Source organism: Gobius niger (assembly GCF_951799975.1).
Source record: "Gobius niger genome assembly, chromosome: 9".
NCBI classification, from domain to species: Eukaryota; Metazoa; Chordata; class Actinopteri; order Gobiiformes; family Gobiidae; genus Gobius; species Gobius niger.
The window spans coordinates 32,281,856-32,303,792 of record NC_136860.1 but is presented as its reverse complement, the minus strand read 5'-3'; the positions used below and the strand labels follow the sequence as shown (position 1 = coordinate 32,303,792).

At 39.6% G+C, this 21,937-nt stretch overlaps 1 protein-coding gene across 2 annotated transcripts in view; it reads left to right on the top strand.

Annotated features, from left to right (window-relative positions):
* Positions 1-21,937, top strand: part of dpp10 (dipeptidyl peptidase like 10) — a 366,908-nt gene that overhangs the window by 344,021 nt on the left and 950 nt on the right. For both annotated transcript variants that reach the window (XM_079563408.1, XM_079563409.1), the window contains exons 17-25: positions 5,206-5,250; positions 12,120-12,218; positions 12,299-12,368; positions 12,517-12,711; positions 14,790-14,844; positions 15,220-15,319; positions 16,522-16,580; positions 19,210-19,282; positions 20,226-20,299. In XM_079563408.1, coding sequence (XP_079419534.1) covers positions 5,206-5,250; positions 12,120-12,218; positions 12,299-12,368; positions 12,517-12,711; positions 14,790-14,844; positions 15,220-15,319; positions 16,522-16,580; positions 19,210-19,282; positions 20,226-20,299 — 770 coding nt within the window. The remainder of the gene's footprint in view (positions 1-5,205; positions 5,251-12,119; positions 12,219-12,298; positions 12,369-12,516; positions 12,712-14,789; positions 14,845-15,219; positions 15,320-16,521; positions 16,581-19,209; positions 19,283-20,225; positions 20,300-21,937) is intronic.

The following is a 21,937-nucleotide window of genomic DNA, read 5'->3' as shown; positions in this document are numbered from 1 at the left end:
GCAATAAAAATAATAAAGAAAGAGTCACGAGAGGAGCAGCGGAGTTGGCCTCGCCCCGACTGTGTTGCACCGGCGCGGTTTCTATCGAGAGTTTTAATTTTGAACATAACAGCGAGTTATTGGTATCAATAACTCGCTGTTATTGGAGGAAAAATAAAATTACAATCAATTACCAAATTTACGCCGAGCAGTTGAAAACATACAATAAAACAGTTAGAAACTCAAGAAATTCATACTTCACCAAAATCATATCGGACAATAAAAATAATACAAAGGTTCTTTTTTCAACCATTGACAACCTTCTTCACCATGATCCTAAAGCTTTCCGTGAAACTCCATCAGATTCCCTTTGCGAGGCATTTGCAGACCACTTCAGGGGGAAGATAGACACTATCAGATGTAATATTTTATCTACCCAAAGAAACACGGTTTTAAATACATCTGATTGTCTACTTGTTCCAGAGGAAACACTGGACAGTTTTGTCCTGGTTAATGCTGAGATGCTTGATAAAGTTTTCTCCTCAGTGAGGCCCACCACATGTCTTTTAGACCCGGCCCCAACGCCGTTTTTTAAAACATTTTATGGATCTTTTAGAGACGAGCTTTTAAACATGATGAATTGCTCTCTTCAGACGGGGGTCTTCCCTGCTGCCTTTAAAGGGGCGGTGGTGAGGCCCCTGTTGAAGAAGAGCAATTTAGATTTTAATGATTTTAACAATTTTAGACCAGTATCCAACTTACCATTTTTAAGCAAAATTTTAGAAAAACTTGTTTTTACCCAACTTAGTGATTTTATAAATGCACATAATGTCCTTGAGAAATTTCAGTCTGGCTTTAGGGTAAACCACAGCACCGAGACCGCCCTTTTAAAGATTTTAAACGATTTTAGATTAAATTATGATTCTAAAAAGTTGACAGTGTTGGTTCTTCTGGATCTGAGCGCTGCCTTTGATACAGTCGACCACACTATTCTTTTAACTCGTTTAAAACACATCGGCCTCTCTGGTGCTGTACACAAATGGTTTACTTCCTACCTCACAGACAGGACATTCATGGTAAGTGTGGATACCTTCTCCTCTAAGGTCCATAAAATTACATGTGGTGTGCCCCAGGGTTCGATTTTAGGCCCAGTGCTTTTTAACCTGTATATGCTCCCTCTTGGTGATGTCATCAGGACACATGGAGTCAGTTTTCACAGTTATGCTGATGATACACAGTTATACATCTCCATGTCTCCTGATGACACCAGGCCAATGGATGCACTTTTTAACTGCATTTTAGATATTAAATCCTGGATGGCAGAAAACTTTCTCCAGCTTAACCAGGACAAAACTGAAGTCTTAGTCATCGGTCCTGAGGCCCAGAGAGAGAGACTTTTACCCAAACTACAGTCACTGTCTTTTAATCCTTCCTCACAGGTGAAGAACCTGGGCGTGATATTTGACTCTGAGCTGACTTTTATTCCACACATCAAAAATATCACAAAGATAGGTTTTTACCATCTAAAGAACATAGCCAGAGTCCGCCCCATTCTCTCTCGGGCCAACACGGAGACGCTAATGCATGCTTTTATCACCAGTCGTATCGACTACTGTAATGCCCTGCTTTCTGGTCTTCCCAAAAGGAGTATCTCAGGTTTACAACTCTTACAAAATTCAGCAGCTCGTGTCCTGACGAAGACCAGGAGGCGGGACCACATTACACCGGTTTTAGAATCGCTGCATTGGCTCCCCGTGTGTTTCAGGATCGATTTTAAAGTTCTTTTAATGGTTTTTAAATGTCTTAATGGTCTTGGTCCTTCTTATCTTTCAGAACTGCTTTTACCTTATGAACCTTCACGGCCCCTTCGGTCCTCCGGCAGGGGTCTCCTAGTTATTCCTAAAGTCAACAAAAAGACTCATGGTGAGGCGTCTTTCCAATATTACGGCCCTCGCCTCTGGAACCACCTGCCGGAGGAGCTCAGGGCCGTAGAGAACGTTCATGTTTTTAAGAGCAGGCTCAAGACCCACCTTTTTAGCTTAGCTTTTAACTGATGTTTATTTTTGCTAGGCCTATTTATTATTATTTATCAGCACCTTATAATTAATTAAATTGACATTTAATAGTTATTAATATTTATTCTGTATTTATGTATTTTACCTCTCGGTCTTATTTTTTATTATCCTATTATTCAATTTTACTTACGTACTTTTATTTATTTTAACAATTTTTATGCTCTCCCAGTTTCCTCTGGAGGAGCCCTCTGCCTCGGGAGCGGTGATTGGCTGTGGCTGCTGGGGTGCTGTCTTGTGGGTGTCTGGATGGAGGTGTGGTGTTGTCCGGGCACCCTGTGTTGGTCCCTGTGGTGCAGCCGAGGTGCCGCTCCCGATGCAGACGGCTCCTTGGATGGTGTTCCCTTACCTGGTTTATCTGCACCCAGCCTTATCTTAGCCTTTTGTCCATAATCTCCACTGTTTTACCTTGAGTGTGTATTGTGTGCTTGTGCGGTATGTCTTTGGGGAGGTGGGTGGGGGGAGTGTGAATGCTACAATGTGTCTGTTTTTTTTTTTTTTTTTTTTTTTTTTTTAATTTTAATTTTTATTTTATTTTTTGGAAGGAAGTGGGTGTGAGAGAATGTTTTTAAATCTGTAAAGCACTTTGTGTTACATGACATGTATGAAAAGCGCTATACAAATAAAATTGATTTGATTTGATTTGATTTGATTGGGGAACTGTGGGTAATATAGACCCGCCGCTGCGACAGGGAGGAGAAAGAGTGAGCAAAGGTCAAAAGAGAAACGAGAAAAGGAAAAGTTTATTCCTGAGAGGCTAAGGTAGGAGGCAATGGTAGTTCATGATAGCATTTATGATTTTTTTTATATACAGTAGTCGATTACAAAATGAGGTTCGGCAGCTCCTTATTGGGACATCAAAGTACTGCAGGAGTCAAGAAATGTATCTTTACAGAGATAGAAACGTATTTATCGCATCAAAAATTCGGTATTTCCTCATTGAGTTCTCTCGATTCAAGCTGTAATCATTAGGCTGAAGATCAAAAACTGTTCTATTCATCAACAGCATATTTTTGGTAAATGAAACTGTCCTGCACTTCACTTTAGGGTCCCCAAGTCCTGACACGATGGTGGTTTATGTTATTGTTGTTTCCAGCTCATTTATCTGTGCCGCGCAACAGCACCGTTACTCAAGATGTGTTTAGTATTTTGCGTACAACAGTGCCCCGTGCTTTCGCAGATAGCCTGAGGGAGTCGCTTAGAAAAAAAGGGGGTCGGTGGAAATGTGGTGTACAAGCAGCGCTAACTACGACTGGCTTTCTCTTCCCTCTCCTCTTTACATTAAAGAGACTAGATGCAAGTTGATCATTTTATACTCACTACTGCCACATCAGGTCTTACGCGTAACTGCAGCTTCTATATTAAAGGGATAATTCGGGATTTTTGACATAGGGCCTCATTTCCTAGTTATCCAGAGTGTTGCTGATTTCTGGAGTTTTTTTTTTTTTTATATAATTCATGCAGTTCTTATGTTTGAAGAGTTTTGTGGCCCTAGGCTAATGCAAGGCTAGCGCATTTCTATGGTATCAGCTAGCTTGCATTAAAAACAGTCTGACCCCTCCACAGAGCACCTGAGGCAAATCACTTATAACACCAGACTAACCATATAAATGTCTGTGTCGATTTTAACCATTTTGGATGTAAAATTCCTCATAAGCTACGCGGCGGCGGAGTGATCTGCTAGAAAATAGTCCCTCAAAATGTGATCATTCATGTGATGCAAGGTCAGTTATATTCCAAAAAATATTCTATCGACACAAACATTTATATGGTCAGTCTGGCGTTGTATGTGATTTGCCTCAGGTGCACTGTGGAGCGGGTCAGACTGTTTTTAATGCAAGCTAGCTGATACCATCGAAATGCGCTAGCCTAGCACAAGCCTAGCGCCACGTATCTCTTCAAATATAAGAACTGCATGAATTCCAAAAAAAATATCTCCAGAAATCAGCAACACTCTGGATAACTAGGAAATGAGGCCCTATGTCAAAAATCCTGAAATATCCCTTTGAGCTCATGCATGACGGCACTTCGGACCCATAATAACACCTTTTTGAGTGACAGTGCAGGATTTTAGAGGCAGTTGTGGTGAAAAGGTCTGAGCTTATTCTACACATTAGGACATTGCAGGAACATGTAGGGGGATGAAAATACTTCATTTTTACATTTTTAAACTCCGTATAGTCCCTTTAACCTCTTACCCCTCGCCGGAACCAAGGACATTTTCTCCAGTTCAGTTTTACCCAAATCTAAAAGCTTCTCGACTGGGGAGAAACAGTGTCGTGCCGTCACCACGTTTTCATCTCTTTTTTGTGTCTTTTTCATTGCTTTTTCATTCCATTTTTTTTTTGGTCGTGTTTTTATCACGTTTTGTTACTTTTTTGTTGTATTTTCATCACTTTTTTAGCAGATTTGTGTCCTGTTTTCGTCCTCATTTCCGTTCGCTATTTTGAAGATTTGTTTATGCTTTTAGATTTGGGTATGTCTCAGTGCGGCCCCCGTCAGCACAAACGTCTTGTCTGCGTTTTGCCCCTTTGTATGAGTGAGTAGTTTGTGGTGGTCGGAAAGGCTGCAGGCGATTCTTTCTTCAGTGCGACCATTGGGTGTGTCTGGGGAAGAATCCGATTGCCGACCTCCGCTCAGAGGGGTTGTGGCAATACATGGGGGTCAGCAAAAGTTTCATTCAAGTTTACTTCTTCAAAATTAGCATATCATCGAGTGTGAGGAGTCAATGAATGGAGTTAATCAACTTTGCAAATTGCGAGCTGTAGAGAAAGTTATAGAAGCTGAGAAAAATGTCTCAAATACCGTTGTTCTGCATAATACATTAGGTTTAACAAATCCCAGAGCTCATTGGAAAACACCACTGTGAATCTCATTTGACAATCCTGCTTTATTATCGTGGCATCAGAGCAGACCCTTCACCTCTAGTTGATAATGTTATGGCAGCAAACTAATGGCTAAACAACAAAAAGCCTTTTTTACTACAACAAACTCTTTGAGGTGAATACATTTTAATACGTATGCTGAGAAAATGTCTCTTTTATGCAAATTATCCATCACTCAACACAATGTCAAGGGAGGTGATACTAAATCATGCATAAGACTTTGATATAGACGTTGGCGTAACTCGATTTGTGTTTGTTTGTTCTTTCAGGACCTGGGGCACCTGCTGTGATCCTGCACAGTCTCAATACATCAAGTAAGAACATCCACCGTGTGATTTTGTTTAGCATTGTTGGTAAATTTGTGCATCACTATCACTCATAAGCCGCCGCAGTGTTTCATTGTGTACAGGATTTTCGGGTTTGATTGCTACACTTGGTCTGAAAGGCGAAATAAAACGATGTCCTTGAGATGAAGAGCATACATTAGCAACTATGACAAGCACTTTAGGCAATAACAAGCTTTCAAATCATTATTATTCAAAAAATACTGCTTGAAAGTGTTGTTTTTCTGTGGAACAAAATGGGAAAATGTGTCAAAATTTGCATGTCTAAATCTTGCTTGGGAAAGGGGTGATTTTTAAAAACATGAGACAATATGCAGATTTGGGGGTTGGCGTAAACCAGATATGAACATGCACTCAGTATGACACATTTAAAAGAACTTTACTACAGTTTCTGCTAAAACGCTAGGGGTCAAGAATCAGTGCAAGTCAAGTTTAGTTACACTGTACAAATCTTTTATTCCTCTCAATAAATTGTTTTGTAGTCAATGGGGTAACAAATACATTTAGGTCTCTCTATGCATGTTAAAGGAATAGGCCACCGTTTTTACATACTGAGATATGTTCTTACCTGAGCTTAGACGAGTTGATACGTACCTGTCTGGTCTTTGTGTGGAAGAACTTGGTCGCTTCCAACTTCACCCCCGTTTGGAACTATGGGAATATACTGGGAGAGGCCAAATGCTAACAACATCTTTGGTCTTTTTGCGTGACTGAGCACAAAGACCAGACATCAACTCGTCTAAGCTCAGGTAAGAACATATCTCAGTATGAAAAAACGGTGGCCTATTCCTTTAAGAACTATGCTCTATTTACAGGATCAATCGATTCATTATTTCATGGTTCTCTAAAAAGAGCGTATTGTCTAAATAAATGTCTGCAACTTTTCGGAAAGAGCCTGAAAATACAAATTGTATTCATTTTAAAATGTGGACTTGACAATGGTTAGACCAGTGTTCATTTCATCAACTAAATTATTTTGTCATAATTTTAGCAAAAAAGAATGTTTTTGCACACAAAAATTAGACCAAGACTAAATTAAAGATTATATATGAGACAAATAATATGAGTAAAATGTATTTTATGATATTTTCTAGATAAAATTGAAAAGAAGGGATGAAAATCAAGCTTCCAATGACAGTTTGATGTCACCTCATATCATTTTAATCCTCTGCAGAAGCTCCACGGAGCAGTGGACCATGATTAAAGAGTTTAAACATGTTGAAATCATGCATCCCCCCCCCCCCCATGTTCTAATGTGTAGAGTGAGCTCAGACCTGTTCACCACAACTGCCTCTAAAATCCTGCACTGTCACTCAAAAAGTTAATTCGGGTCCGAAGTGCCGTCATGCACGAGCTTAATATATAACCTGCAGTTACATGTATGACCTGAGGTGGCAGTAGTGAGCATAAAATGGCCAACTTGCATCTAGCCCCTTTAAATAGGATTGTAACAAATATTATAAATGTTAAGTTGACAATATCAATCTTAGATAAATTCAATGAAACTTGCATGTAAGTTCAGTCAACTAAAGCTAGACGAAATGGAAGACACTAGGTACTGGTACTAGGATTAAAATTAGGAATAAAACAACGATTTATTCCATTTATGAACAGAACTAAAAGGTGTATAGGAACAAAACCAGGATATTACAAAGATTTTACCAAGACTTTATCAGACACATTTCACTAAGCAGCCAAAGAAGTACAATAGCAGGGCTTAAAGCTGGGGCACCTCATTTTTCCTGTTCAAACTGTGACATTTTTAGCCTTAGATAGTTTTAAATTGTTTCTAGCTGTCACAATCCCTCCTGCACATCAGAATTGTTCAAGCAAATTAATTCTATGCACGTTTCCCATGTTCAGCTTTGAGCAGGGACAAAGTGAAGCCACGGCGGGGACCACCCCCATAATAAATGTGCACTGATTTAGATTCTGGGTCTGCCTTCCATCGCTCAATAAACATTTAGATGAAGTCTATGCAACAGTTTAGGGCATACTCTGATGTGGCAAAAAAAAAACATTGTGGTTCAAAATCCGTGATCTGCAGATGAACCAGAAGACCCCGCTTCCAAGTCGGCGTTGTACCATTTTCCCCCATGTTTGGAGATAATTTACTGGCAGTCAGTTTGATCGGTTTGCAGCAAGTAAATAGACCTAGCAAGACAATTATACTTTCAAATCCGGCCAGCAAAAGCACGGCCCACATCTTTCAATCTGTGCTATATTCTCGTTTAGTTGCCGTCCATTTACACATTCCGCTCTGTAACATGCAATTACAGTGCACAGCTGCCCAAACGCATCCCGCCACCTGTTGTGCTAAGCCGTTCGGAAGGCTGGGATTGAGGATGGCGGTTGTAACAGGAGCTCCAGATCCTGTCTATACGGGCATGAAATGTGCGCAGCTCTTGTTAGCTTTAGCGGCTAAATAGTGATTGATGTGGTGGTTTAAGGCCTGGTCTATTACGCTGTAGCCGCCTTTTACACTCCAGCAGATCTGATTGGCTTTCCCTGTTTGAGACCAGGAGCCTCGCGGAGTAATCTGCCTTACAAATACGCAGTACTGTTAACTACGCTCTTCGAACCATTTATCACAATGTATTTTGACAGAGTAAAGACTTTTACTGGAAAGAATTCTCAACGTTGGAAATTGTCTGTGGGAATTAACAGGACTATATGGGATAAACAGGGAATAAATAGAGCTGAATGTTGCTTCCTTACAGACATAATATGCTGCAGTTCATATATCATTTGAACGGCTTTGGAACAATGTGTAATAACTTGTACCTATGGGCTAGATACACAATGTAACAATATGTATTTGTAGTTTGTAGGTACATAAGGTAATAAGACATAACTCTAACCGTAAGCCCTAACCCTAAGTGTCTTCTTATGTCCTATTACATTATGTACCTACAAAGTACTAATGCAAATTATTACTTTGTGTATCTAACTCAGGTACAAGTTATTACACATTGTTACAGAGCTCATTATATTGTACTAAATTTAGCTAGGTATAAAGTATCAAGGTACTGTAGAATAAAGTGATACCCAATGTTAGACTGTTTTCAGAGTCTGTGCCATGAGTCAGTCTGTAGAGATTGTTCTATAGTTTAGGTTTGTTCTGTTTAATGCAGTTCTGTGTCAGGCTCGTCCACTCCAGCGTTTTGATCTGAGTTAAAAAATTCCTAAGCCTAAATTCTGTTCAACCTTTTAACCCCCGCCTTAACTGAGCGCATTTTCTTCAGTTCAGTTTTACCCAAATCCATAGTGTCACAGCCTATAGGCCAGTGTAACGCCTCATTTGAAAGCCAAGACTTTATGGACATCTTTTCCATCGCTTTTTGGGGTTTTCTTTGGGTTTTTGACACTTTGTCATTGCTTTTTCGTCACGTTTTTGTCACTTTTGGGTTGCATTTTCATCCTCATTTTCGTGTTTTGATGATATGAACCCTCCCACTTCTTAAATGGGTCTGGGTGCTCGTCAAATGCATGTTTTATGGTTCAAAAAACACAATTAATGTGTAACTAGCAGTTCACTAAATGCAAAAGTATACTGTTTATTTAAGCGTTTTGACAGTTTATAAAAAATCCCGAGCTAAAATTCCCATTGAAGGTTTTACTATGAATTTTACCCTTAATTTTACAAGAGTAAGGACTACTTATGTATTGTACTAGTCGTCACAAGCATTTCTTTGTATAGCAGCTAACAATAGTGTTTTGTATGCATACAGTAGATGCTAGAGAATGCTAGAATGTTTTACTTATTCACCTTATTCCGGACGTTCGCGTGGGCGCCGCCATGAATTGTGCCCCGCCCCTTTTCTCCTATGTGTTAACATGGGGCTGGAGAAGTCACTACACGAAAACAAAGCCGTTTTCAGGCCGCACAGAGAAACGGTGCAGTGTTGACTTGTTGGTGCAAATGAACATTGGACATTTTACACAAATCAATCGACTAAACATCAGATTTGAGCTGAGAACATTTTCCCTCGTTCTCCGTTAAAATGAATGGGCTTTGCGCTCGACCGGAAGTGTCTGGAAAACGAGGTGCCGAGACAACGCAAAAAGTGTCAAAAGTGGGCGGGGCGGGAATAAGGTGAATAAATGTTGATTGTTTTAAGTTACAAAAAAAGCACTGTACTTACCGTTTTAGGCCTTTAAAAATAAAGAAATGAATAGAATACAATAGAATACAATAGAATAGAAAAACCATCATGCACAATAATGGCAGAAATTAGCCTTTGACTTTCTCACACAATCAATACAAGGTAATGTAATATAAATATAATACATTAAAGTCCATTATAAAATCAGTTAATTGCAGAGCATTGCTAGTGAATACATATTTGCTGGTCAATAATAAATGGATAAGTAAATAATGTAAAAGTGCTTTGCGAGCCTTTCGTGTTGTTGGATTTTGTTTTACTTTCTAAATTATTGGTCTATTCTGTATTTAGACCCAAATCAATACTTTCTCTTTCTCAGTTTCTCTCCCATCGGCTTTGTAGAACTACACTCCTTCAAATCCTTCTGATTTAGATGATCAAGTATAAAGTTTGAGAAGTTGGTCTGAGCGCGTGCTTAAAAATCCTCCGAAATCTAACCCGGCTACAGTAATATGAATGTTTGTCATTGATTGCTTCCCCCGGTGCATATTGAGCGCACATGCTGCTGCTGTTCTGCTGCCAGTTTCCTGCCTTTTCTACATCTGTGTGGTGGTGGAGGCATGCTCTTCGCCTGTGGATATTTGGCCTGGGCTCAGTCACAGCTGGAAATTCAATGCTCCCGGCGTTTTTTTAATGAGGCCGCTATCGATTTGGGGATTTCTATTAAGAGATGCTGGAGCCATTCTATCTCACTTGGCTATTTCGCTGAATAAAATACAAGAGAAACATGAATTAATTGTGCGCTGGAGCCGGTGTGGTTCAGAATGCTGAAATGTATTGAGAAAGGAAAAGCCACGTGAATCTGATGGACATTTTTAATGTAATAGTGCATTTGACATTTGACAGTAAGTTGTATTTAAGAACAAATGCAGTAAGTCAAAGGAAGAAGTGGTAGAGCCTAAAATACATGTTTGTTCAATGAGAATACCAAGCAATGTTGTTTCCAAACATAGTACCTGCCTAAACAAAAGATATCACCTGGATTACTAAGCAAGGGCTGGATGTTTTTCCTGTGTCTGAGTTTAACCTCTTAACTCCCGCCTGAACCAAGAGCATTTTCTCCAGTTTAGCTTTACCCAAATCCTGTAGGCCAGGATCTTTTTCCTCACATCATAGGATTTTTTTTCATCACTTTTTGTGTTGGGCAGTCATCTCATTTTTGTCAAATTTTCATGACTTTTTTGTCACTTTTTCGTCCATTTTTTCTCAATATTTCGTCAATTTTTTCTCACTTTTTTGTCCTTTTTTGTCATTTTTTTGTCCATTTTTTGTAAATTTTTTCTCACTTTTTCGTCCATTTTTTCTCACTTTTTTCACATTTTCATCCTTGTTTTTGTCTCAGTTTTGTTGCTATTTTCACACCTTTTTTTCCCAGAAGCTTTTGGATTGGGGTAAAGCTGGAGAAAATGTGCTCGGTTCAGGTGGGAGTTAAGGGGTTAAAATTTAAATAGTACTTTCCCATTTTCCTGGTTAGTTGAATAAATATATTTGTGAGCAGAATTTCATGCTTTTTCCTCTGACCTGTAATATAAATAAAATAAGAAATGGAGAGTATGGCACAGGGGTGGGCAACATCAGGCAAGCAAAAAACCTTTGGCACTTAAGATGATTTTAAGAAATTTAATAAAGACATTTTGGAGCTCAGATATCTGATAAAGACATCTAAAAAAATATCCTACATAACAGCACATTTGGTCATATACACTTTAAAGCACTGGCATTGTAGAACGTGGTGCTTTACTTTGAGCTACAGTTGGGAGGCTCGACCCTTTGACGACGAACAAAAATAGCCTGGTATAGCATTTCAGCAAGTCTGAAATTCAATGCCGTTAGTTCAATGAAGCATGTCTCCTTCTGAACAGCCCATGATTTACTGGGTAACATGGGTTTGGGACGTTTTCATACCTCTGTATTTGACCGAAAATGTTTAGTTTGTGATGTATTCTTCAATTACACTCAGGCATTTATTGAGGCAATTACAGAAGCTTTAATCTGTGAGTGTCCCGTTTACAGTTGTTTGGCCAGTGGTTCTCAACTCATACGGCGTTGGGACCCACAGTCACCCAGGGACCCACATACATTTTGTAAAATATGTATAAATATTGTTTTTCCTCAAAAAAAAAGTTTTTGAATAAGTATTAAATAAATACACCAAAAAAAGCAGAAATTATTATTAAAACAACCCAATAACTGTTATACTAACTGATTCTATACTTTCCAAACTTTCTTTTGATTGTATGCATTAGTACTACTGCATGTATTCTTGCACAATCATTGTACAATTTTACCAATAGAGAAGAACTTAAAGGGGCTAGATGCAAGTTCGCCGTTTTATACTCACTGCTGCCACCTCAGGTCATACGTGTAACTGCACCTACTATATTAAGCTTGTGCATGACGGCAATTCGGACCGAATTAACACGTTTTTGAGTGACTGTACAGGATTCTAGAGGCAGTTCTGGTGAACAGGTCTGGGCTCATTCTACACATTAGGACATTGTTGGAACATGTAGGGGGAGGAAAATGCATAATTTTAACAGTTTTAAACTCTGTATAGTCCCTTTAATCATTTGAATATAGTAAATAAAATACCATTAAAGGTCTAAACAGTGTTCTGATGACTCTGTTTTTGGGTGAAAACTGCTTCATGGCATTTTCTTCTTCTCTCCTCAGATTACTACATCCTGGAGAATAACCAAGTCCTGCAGGCTGCGCTGAGACACAAGAGGATCCAGTTGTCCGAGTTCAGGACGGTCCCCATCGAACATTTTGGTGAGTGCTCATATGGTACTTCTTTTACCTCTGCCCATTGGTTTTGTGGAATACTATTGAAGGCTTGTGTTGTCTTTCAGATCTGCCACTGAAGATCTCGTACCCACCAGACTTCTCAGAGTCACGGCACTACGGGGTGCTTTTTATCATGTATGTATTTTTTCTAGACATTATTTAGAAATGTTTGAAACGCATGAGAACCTCTGCTCTTGTGTGTCCCAGGCCTTACTCCCAGTGTCAGATCCCGGTCAGGGTGTTGTCGCCTCTTCCTAATTGATGTTAATTTCTTGTGATTCAGGGACACTGCCCCCGGTGGCCAGGCGGTGAGTGAGCAGTTCTCTCTGGGCTGGGACTCGGTGCTGGTCAGCTCTGACAGTGTGATCGTGGCTCGGCTGGACGCTCGGGGCAGCGGCTTCCAGGGTCAGAGGCTTCTCCACGAGCTGCACCACAGACTGGGCACTCTGGACCTGCAGGACCACATCACCGCAGTGGAGTACGTGTCACAACGCCGCCACCAAACATATTTGTGTGTGTCTCGGTGTTAAAACCTATTTGTGTGTGTCTCGGTGTTAAAACCTTGAACTTGACACAACATGACTGAATGAAAGCAGCACAAATGCTCTATAAATGCAGTAGTTCTCAACTTGTGTGCCTTCGGGACACGCCTTCAACATATCATAAAAAGTCTTGCTTTTTAAAATTATCCATGGAGTCACTGCACCTCCTCTGGGAAAATGTATAACTTTATGCACTGATAAAATGACTCGAGCTACTCGATCCACTTCTGGAGGAGAATGCAGCGTCCCAAAATGTAAAACTGCCTTCGCTGAATCTGCCTTCTCTGTGATCGCAATGGGTCAGTGGAACAAACTGCCAACAGAGATTATTGCAAGTACGACATTCAAAAGTTTTGCGCATTTGACTAAAAAAATGGCTTCTAGAAAAACAAACTTGCACTCTGTAACGTCATGTGGGAGCAACCGTTTCACCTAGAAAAAGGACCGGTAGAAAATGTTCTAATGTTCCAATCTAGTTTAAATTAAATGTATGTTTTTAATGATGTCAAAATGTATAAATCCATGGTCAAGTATTCATCTACATTTGAAATTAGTTTTTGTACAGTAACATCAACCTGCCCAGGGACTACAGGTGGAAATTAGCATCTTTGCTATAACCTGGCACAATGCATCTTTCCTTTTGGTCAATGTTAAATTGTGCACTGTCCCTGTCTAAAAAAAAACATACCATACCATACCATACCATACCATACCATACCATACCATACCATACCATACCATACCATACCATACAATCCCAAAAACATTTAATTTCAACTTTTATTTGGAATAATTTGGTCATGTTTTAGAATAACAAAATGCAGCCTTTGTTTGCAGTGTTTAGTTGATTTAGGCATTGATCATTAGTCTTTCTATCAAAAATTATTCAGAAAGTTATCTATAATAGGGTTTGGCAAAGACACACGACCCACCACAAATTAAGTAGTCCAGCTACCCACTTCTGGGTCCCAACGAGTTGAGAGAAAAACGGCTACGATGTGATTATAAAGTCGCCAACGCTACTTCTTACCTTTAGCTTGCGTTGTTCAATGATACTAACTTGTAGTTGTATACAAGTAAGTTGTATACTTATAGTTAGTAACTTGTTTACGTTAATGAATCCTTTCTCTGGTGGTAAAACAAGTGTTAATGGGATGATTTAGGGGTCTTTCATCTCCCCCGGTGTCTCTGGCCAGAAAACTACATCTGCAGCTTTCCCTGCTCCGACCCAGAGCACCAATACACACTAATAGAATCAAGAAGAAGCTAACAGGCTAACGGGCAAAGCTAACTGCGGGCTAGTGCCACTTAAACAGTATTTACAGCCAAGTTTGAGTGAAAAAAAATGATCTCCATTGTGTAATTGGATGTACAATATCCCTCTGTCCCTTTGTCTTTTCTGTCAGCGAAGTATTTACTCTCACAGACAATTAATGATTAAAAAATCGAAACATGCTACAACACCTGCACCTCTAGGGGCATGAGTTAGCTCAGCTTTAATAATAGATTCAATAATCTAAGCTATTGTTTCATTAGCATGAAATCCAAGTTAGATGAAACATTTATGTATCAATCCATTCATATTTAATGTCCACTTAAATGTGGTCAATATTTTTGCTGGAATACATTTTTATTGGAATTTAGCAAAGTTTGTTTCCACCCAAGTACCTTTCACATGATCAGGAGAAAGCATTGAGCTGTGTCTGAGTTGCCGATAGAATAAATTCACTACATAATCTTCTAGTGCTGCACTTGAGCGGTTACGACCGAGGAGTCAATTAATGATGAACTGCCATTGTAGTTATAAACTGAGCATTAAAATTCTTGATATAAAAGCTTGGATTTTTTTGTTTTTGGCCCACAGGTAGCTCTAATGACCTCCCATTAACGCATTAGTTGAATGAATAGCTTTTACAGATTGATAAAACCCTTAGTAAATGCACATGCTTTATTTATGTACCTTCTTTATGCATTTCATCCCCGGCCTTATTAAACCTCTTGTGTTTTTCTCCAGGTACATGCTGAAATTTCCATATATCGACCGCACCAGGATAGCGCTGTTCGGGAAGGTGAGCTCAAGTCCTTGATGAGGTGGATTCTGTCTAATTTATTCACATACATAATAAAGAGCAGCGCTGCTGGCTCGGCGCTCTCATTAATGGGAAGCACCGAGGCTCCTTTTAAATGCAAACATTTGTTTTTATGATTAAATCATGGGAATAATTCTGAGATGTTTGGAATTACAATCCAAGCACCAAGATGGTTTGCAGCGGCCCTCAGCTGTTCTCACTCTGCGTGTACCAAACATGGATGCAGCTGGTCAGGACATTCTTTTCTGTTATTGCCTCTTAGAGGTCTTACCTTCACTGATATTTCGAACCTCTGATCGTTCCACCGAGGTACAAAAAAGAATTGAATCTTTTCTTTGAATGTGTGTGTCCCAGGGTTATGGAGCGTACCTGGCGCTGATGCTGCTGAAATCTACTGACAGCTTGTTCAAATGCGCCTGTGCCATGTCTCCAGTGACGGACTGGAAACTCTATGGTGAGGATTCATTTTAAATTGAACATGTTGTTGTGAACGCACAGATATTTGTTAATTGTTCCATTTATGAGTACGTAGGTGACTGCATTATGGCTGGTTTACACTGCATGATTTTTTTTTATCTCATAAGATTTTTCGATTTGCACGACGTGGGGATGGTAAAATCGTGAGCTCCACTCGTCTCCACTGTGCAAGTGTTCAAAGAGACAATCGCAGCAACAATTAAAGTTTTGTCGTGGCAGTTTCAGGCTTCAGCTGAGGCGAGCGCAACATGCTATTGGGGTTTATTTCCAGTGGAAAAGTCCAAAGAAAGTCCTGGAGTCAGACCCGTTCATGCCTGTGACTCTGGCGGCGTGCACTAATGTTGTTGTCGAGACGCTTCACAGAGATCCTCTCTGCAGCGAGAGGAGGCTCACTCTACGACTAGTGTTCCAAAATATCAGACACTGCCTGATGTCAGTCGTAGCTCATCTATGGTCGTACGACGGTTCTATTTTAAATCTTTGTCCCGTCTCACTGTGCGACCTATGACCTAAGATTTTTCTCACGACTAGTGACTGAACGTCGCAGACAGCCAGAATCGCACAGTGTACACCCGCCATTAAAGGTGGAACACCATACAAAATCTACTTTTTTCAGCTTTTGTGTTCCTCACAAACCTACAGTACCTTGTGGTTTAGTATTTAGTATGTTTATTTTAGAGTTCTTCAGTCTGTGTGTCCTGGATTATCTCGTGTCCTTTTGAAAAAAATAAGTCTCCACAGCTGTTCTGCACTATCACAGCACCATTATTGATTCGTTAGCATGTTGTTGGGTAAAAATGGAGGCTCACATGCTGTTTATAGCATGTTTGATTCCCTCTGCTGCCCATGAAGGGTGCTGCAAACAAACCTCAAGATGCATTGTCAACAAAATCTCCTTTCCATGCACAGAAGTGATCAGTTAAATCCTACAATGTCTAAAATATCACAAGAGAAGTGCCAAATAGCAGGTCCATGTAAGCCACAATGTCCATTTCACAATAATCCATGTTAAACTTGCTCTCAAATTAACACATATGTTTTGCCAGAGTCTAAAAGGCCTCAATTCCTACATATTTTAAACAAAGCAAAGCATTTTCTGCTGATTCGTTTCACACTCTCCGCCGTTCCAAGGCCTTCACCTGTGTCTCTCTTTCTGTGTCCCTCTCTCTCTCCCCACAGCCTCAGCCTTTTCAGAGCGATACTTAGGTTTGCCACTCCGAGACGACAGCAGGTATCAGGTACGCCTTTGCTCCTCTCTTTAGCTCTCTCTTCATCACTGGCACTACAGGAACAGCACTACAGGAACACATCAAAGTCAAACGCACTCGAGCTATACCTCGTCTTGTGTCTTCTCATGCTCTGTAGGACTGTGTTATTCATCTTGAGCTTTGTGCGACGCTTCACTCGGCTCTCATAGGCCCCCCACAAAGCCGAGATCTTTAATGGAAAGTAGTGCATTTGTCAAATCAGTTGGAAAGCAGCAGCGGAGAGGTTTTAAATTATTTTATCCCTGAAGCCAAAAAGAATTCAAACAACGTGAAGCCAAAAGTAAAGGCTTTTATAAACTGTTCTGGTAAAGACTCTAGTGTGGAAAATGGAGAAAAAAGTCACCACAAAAAAAATGCTCTCATATTTTGTGGGCAGCCTTTAGCATTAATTACAGTACAATATTTCAATGAGCTTCTGCGATGTCAAAAGATCCAGTGTTGCGTTCATTTTTCACCAAGATCTTGTATTGCTGATGGGAGAGTGTGACCACTGTGCAACGCCTTCTCCTGCACGTCCCAAAGGTTCTCAATGAGGTTAACATCTAGACTCTGTTGCCTGCGATCCATGTGTGAAAATGGGGCCTCATGCTCCATGAACCACCCTTTCACAATGTGAGCCCGGTTATTCCTGGCATTGTCATCTTGGAATATGTCCGTGCCATCAGGGAAGAAGAAATCCATTAATAACCTGGTCATTCAGGACCCCTTAACTCCCACCTGAACCACGAAAAACAATGATGAAGATGTGACAAAAAAGTGAGAAAACTTAGACAAAAAACTGACAAAAAATTGACAAAAAATTGATAAAAAATTGACAAAAAAAATGATATAAAATTGACAAAAATGTCACAAAAAATGACAAAAAAAGGACCAAAAAATTGACCAAAAATTTCAAAAAAATGACCCAAAAAATGACAAAAAATTGACCAAAAAAATGATGAAAAAATGATGAACATGTGACAAAAAGTGACAAAAAATCTACTATTCGACAAAAAAAAATACAAAAAGTTACAAACATTAGTTGAAAACCCCCCCAAAAAATGGAGAAAAAAAATCTGATGACGTGAGGAAAAGGATCCATTTAGATGAGTTTTGTAGATCTTAGCTTTCAAATGAGGCGTTACACTGGCCTACAGGACTTGGGTAAAGCTGAACTGGAGAGAATGCTCTCGGTTCAGGTCGGAGTTAAGAGGTTATGGTAGTCGCTGATCTCATTCTTTGAGCTCATAGTGTTGCTGAACCTAGACCTGACCAACTGCAGTGACCCCAGATCAGGACAGTTAGTCAGTGTATATAAAGCTAGAGTATTGTGTGTGTTCACCTCCAGCCATTATCAAAACAAGCTGCATGTTTGTGTGTCTATATTATTGACCCCTTAACGCTCACCTGAACACATTTTCTCCAGTTTGGCTTCATCCAAATCTAAAAGGGTCACAAAGGGTCAAAATAGGAATGAAGACGAGGATGAAAATACAACAAAAAAGTAACAAAAACAGTATTAAAAAGTGATGCAAAAAAAAAAGAGTCACAAAAGAGCAAAAATCGACTCCCACCTGAACCGAGAACCGAGAACATTTTCCCCAGCTTTACCCCAATCCAAAAGCTTCTGGAAAAAAGGTGTGAAAATAGCAACAAAACTGAGAGGAAAACAAGGATGAAAATGTGAAAAAAGTGACGAAAAAGTGACAAAAAATGTACAAAAAATGTACCAAAAAATGACAAAAATCGACAAAAAATGAACAAAAAAGTGACAAAAAATTGACGAAAAAGTGACAAAAAAGTCACGAAAATTTGACAAAAATGAGATGACTGCCCAACAAAAAAAGTGATGAAAAAAAATCTGTTGATGTGAAGAAAAAGATCAATTTAGTTTTGTAGGTCTTAGCTTTCAAATGAGGTGTTACACTGGCCTACAGGATTTGGGTAAAGCTGAATTGGAGAAAATGCTCTCGGTTCAGGCGGGAGTTAAGAGGTTAAATAGCGCTTTTCCACCTACATTAGGCACCTAAAGCGCTTTACACCCATTACTCACCCATTCATACACCAATGTACGCAGACACTGGAGGCGTGGTGAACAAAGTGTCTTGCCCAAGGATACAACGACAGTGTGGGATTCGAACCCTCGACCTTCCGATCATGAGACGACCCGCGCTACCATCTGCGCCACCATCGTGCCCAAATGAAAATGTGCGGGGAAAAAAACAATAACACTTCAAAAATGTGACAAAAAAACCTGACTAAAAAGTGACAAAAAACAATAACACTTTAAAAATGTGACGAAAAAACCTGACTAAAAAGTGACAAAAAGGCGTCAGAAAGAAGGAGGGAAACGTCAACAAGAACTCAACAAAAAAACTACAAAAACAAGATGAAATATAACCAAGAAAACAAGACACAAAGAGATAAAACAAAAAAAGTTATGATCAGTTGTCTCGGTTTTAGCTTTCAAGTGGTGAAGAGCTTTTAGATTTGGGTAAACTGAACTGGAGAGAATGTGCTCGGTTAAAGCGTGGGTTCAGAGGTTAATAGAAAACCTAATTCATGAGTGATTTGTACATTCTGTTGACTAATACATCTTTCCCTCATCCCCTTGTTTCAGTTCTCCAGTGTGCTGCAGAACGTCCAGGCGTTTCGGGACCAGACTTTGATGCTGGTTCACGGCACAGCAGATGGTAGGACCAAAGAAAACACAAAACACATCACAAAAACGAAAGCAAAACACACAACTAACGAGCCAATGTGCCTTTATGGAAAAGATGGACCAGACAGAAAAATCGAGCTCTACTCCAGGGTGTGCTGACAGATATGTTGTCAGAATATGTTTATTGATACATTGACCACTGACCGTTTAACCTCTTAACTTCCGCCTGAACCGAAAGGATCTTTTTCCTCACGTCATCAGATTTTTTTTTTCCCATCATTTTTTTGTTGGGTATTTAACTCATTTTTGTAACTTTTTTGTCATTTTTTTGTCATTTTTTATCACATTTTCGTCAATTTTTTGTCACTTTTTTTTGTACATTTTTTATCAATTCTTTTTTTGTCATATTTTTGTCACTTTTTTGTCAAATTTTTGTAATTTTGTTTGTCAAATTTTATCACATTTTTGTCAATTTTTTGTCACTTTTTTTTGTACATTTTTTATCAATTCTTTTTTTAATTTTTTTGTCATATTTTTGTCACTTTTTTGTCACATTTTTGTATTTTTTTTTGTCAAATTTTATCACATTTTTGTCATTTCTTTCGTCAATTTTTTGTCAATTTCTTGTGACATTTTTGCCACTTTTTCATCAATTTTTCGTCACTTTTTTTGTCACATCTTCATCATTGTTTTCGTCTCAGTTTTGTTGCTTTTTTCACAGCTTTTTTTCCAGAAGCTTTTGGACTGGGGTAAAGCCAAACCGGAGAAAATGTGCTCGGTTCAGGTGGGAGTTAAGGGGTTAATACATTTAGATTGAGATTTTGAGTCAGCTACAACCACTGTATCTCCCAGATCCCCTCCACAGGCTGCACACGCTGAGTTTTTTTTCCCTTTAAAGATCTGATTGTCTCCACTGCCACTGCCGTTAGCGCAGAGCGGGGATTTTTCGCTGACGGCTTTCATTTCTTTTGCAGCGAACATCCACTTCCAGCACACGGCGGAGCTGGTCAAAAACCTGGTGAAAGTAGGAGCCAACTACTCGATGCAGGTGAGATCAGAGAGAGCGAGGAGTGCTGCTCAAATGTCATGTTGAACAAGACCGGGATTAACCGTCTGTGACATTATAAAGTACCCGCTCAAGATCTTTCTGCGCTCATGGGGAATTTTAGAGTAATGTGGAGCAGGACTGAGGCAGGATAGACGAATGTTACTGCTTTCAAATTATAATGAGTACAAATATGACTTTCTGAATCAGTGTGGATGCATTAGCCACTAACTTCACATTAACAATATGGATTCAGTTACAGCTATTGGCCAATGAATTAGTTTATATGGAAGTAATTTAAATGGATTGAATGTTTTGATATATGTAGCCAAGAGTTTCTCCATCTGTGGTTTAAGGGACTATACAGAGTTTAAAAATGTTAAAATAATTTGTTTTCCTCCCCCTACATGTTCCATCCATGTCCTAATGTGTAGAATGAGCCCAGACCTGTTCACCACAACTGCCTCTGAAATCCTGAACTGTCGCTCAAAAAGATGTTAATTCGGGTCCGAAGTGCCGTCATGCACGAGCTTAATATAGAAGGTGCAGCTACACGTATGACCTGAGATGGCAGTAGTGAGTATAAAATGGCAAACTTGCATCTAGCCTCTTCAAGGTTAAGGTTAAGGTATGCTTTATTAATCCATCCATTTTCCATCCATTTTCTTCCGCTTTATCCGGGGCCGGGTCGCGGGGGCAGCAGTCTCAGCAGAGATGCCCAAACTTCCCGATCCACACACACTTCCTCCAGCTTTTCTGGGGGGACTCCGAGGCGACACCAGGCCAGCTCTGAGACATAGGCCAGCTCGGAGACATAGTCCCACCATAGTCCCCGTAGGGAAATTCATTCTCTGCATTTGACCCATCCTCAATGCCGCTGGGGCGACCTGTAGGAGCAGTGAGCTGCCAGCATGGTGGTACCTGTACCACTGGTGGTAAATGGGTCTCTTCAGGTAGTACTTATGGTCATCATTTTATCTGAAGACATAGCTGGTGTTCCATTCAGCTCCATTCATAGTAAGGATGTGAGATTAACACATCTTGCTCAGGCTCCTCCTATGAAGCCACTTTTTATTGCTGATGCACAAGAACCAGCGTGGTTAAAAATATGACACCTAGCCCAGCGTTGTCACATGGATCATAGCATATTTTAGAAAAAAGAAAAAGTCTTTGGTGCCAGGTTTTTAAGCAGCACAGACGAGGCCCAAAGCTACACAGGAAAGTTGTCTAGTGCGTGTCTTTTGGAGTCGCCCCTGGCAACCAGGGAATGGTATTACAACAAAGTCAGCTCCACGTCATGAGGACCAAAGAGATGATAGCAACACAAATGAAATGATTGAAATGAAATGAAATGATCATTCAGTGTTGCTGAAAATCTAAGACTAGTTAACTACCTGATTATTCACTCCAAAAAATACATTTTATGAGTTAAAATAAGTGGAGAATGAATGAGGAAGAATATTTGACCTTCATTTGAGCAATTTTGACATATTTTACTTAAAATTAGTTCCATTATCATTTTGTGCAATGAGCTATGTAATCTTATTTAATGTGCAATAATATGTTCCTTTTTTCCCTTGATTTAAGATCAGAACGATTTATAGATGATGTTTGTTGATTGTTGAATTCTTGTTGAAATCT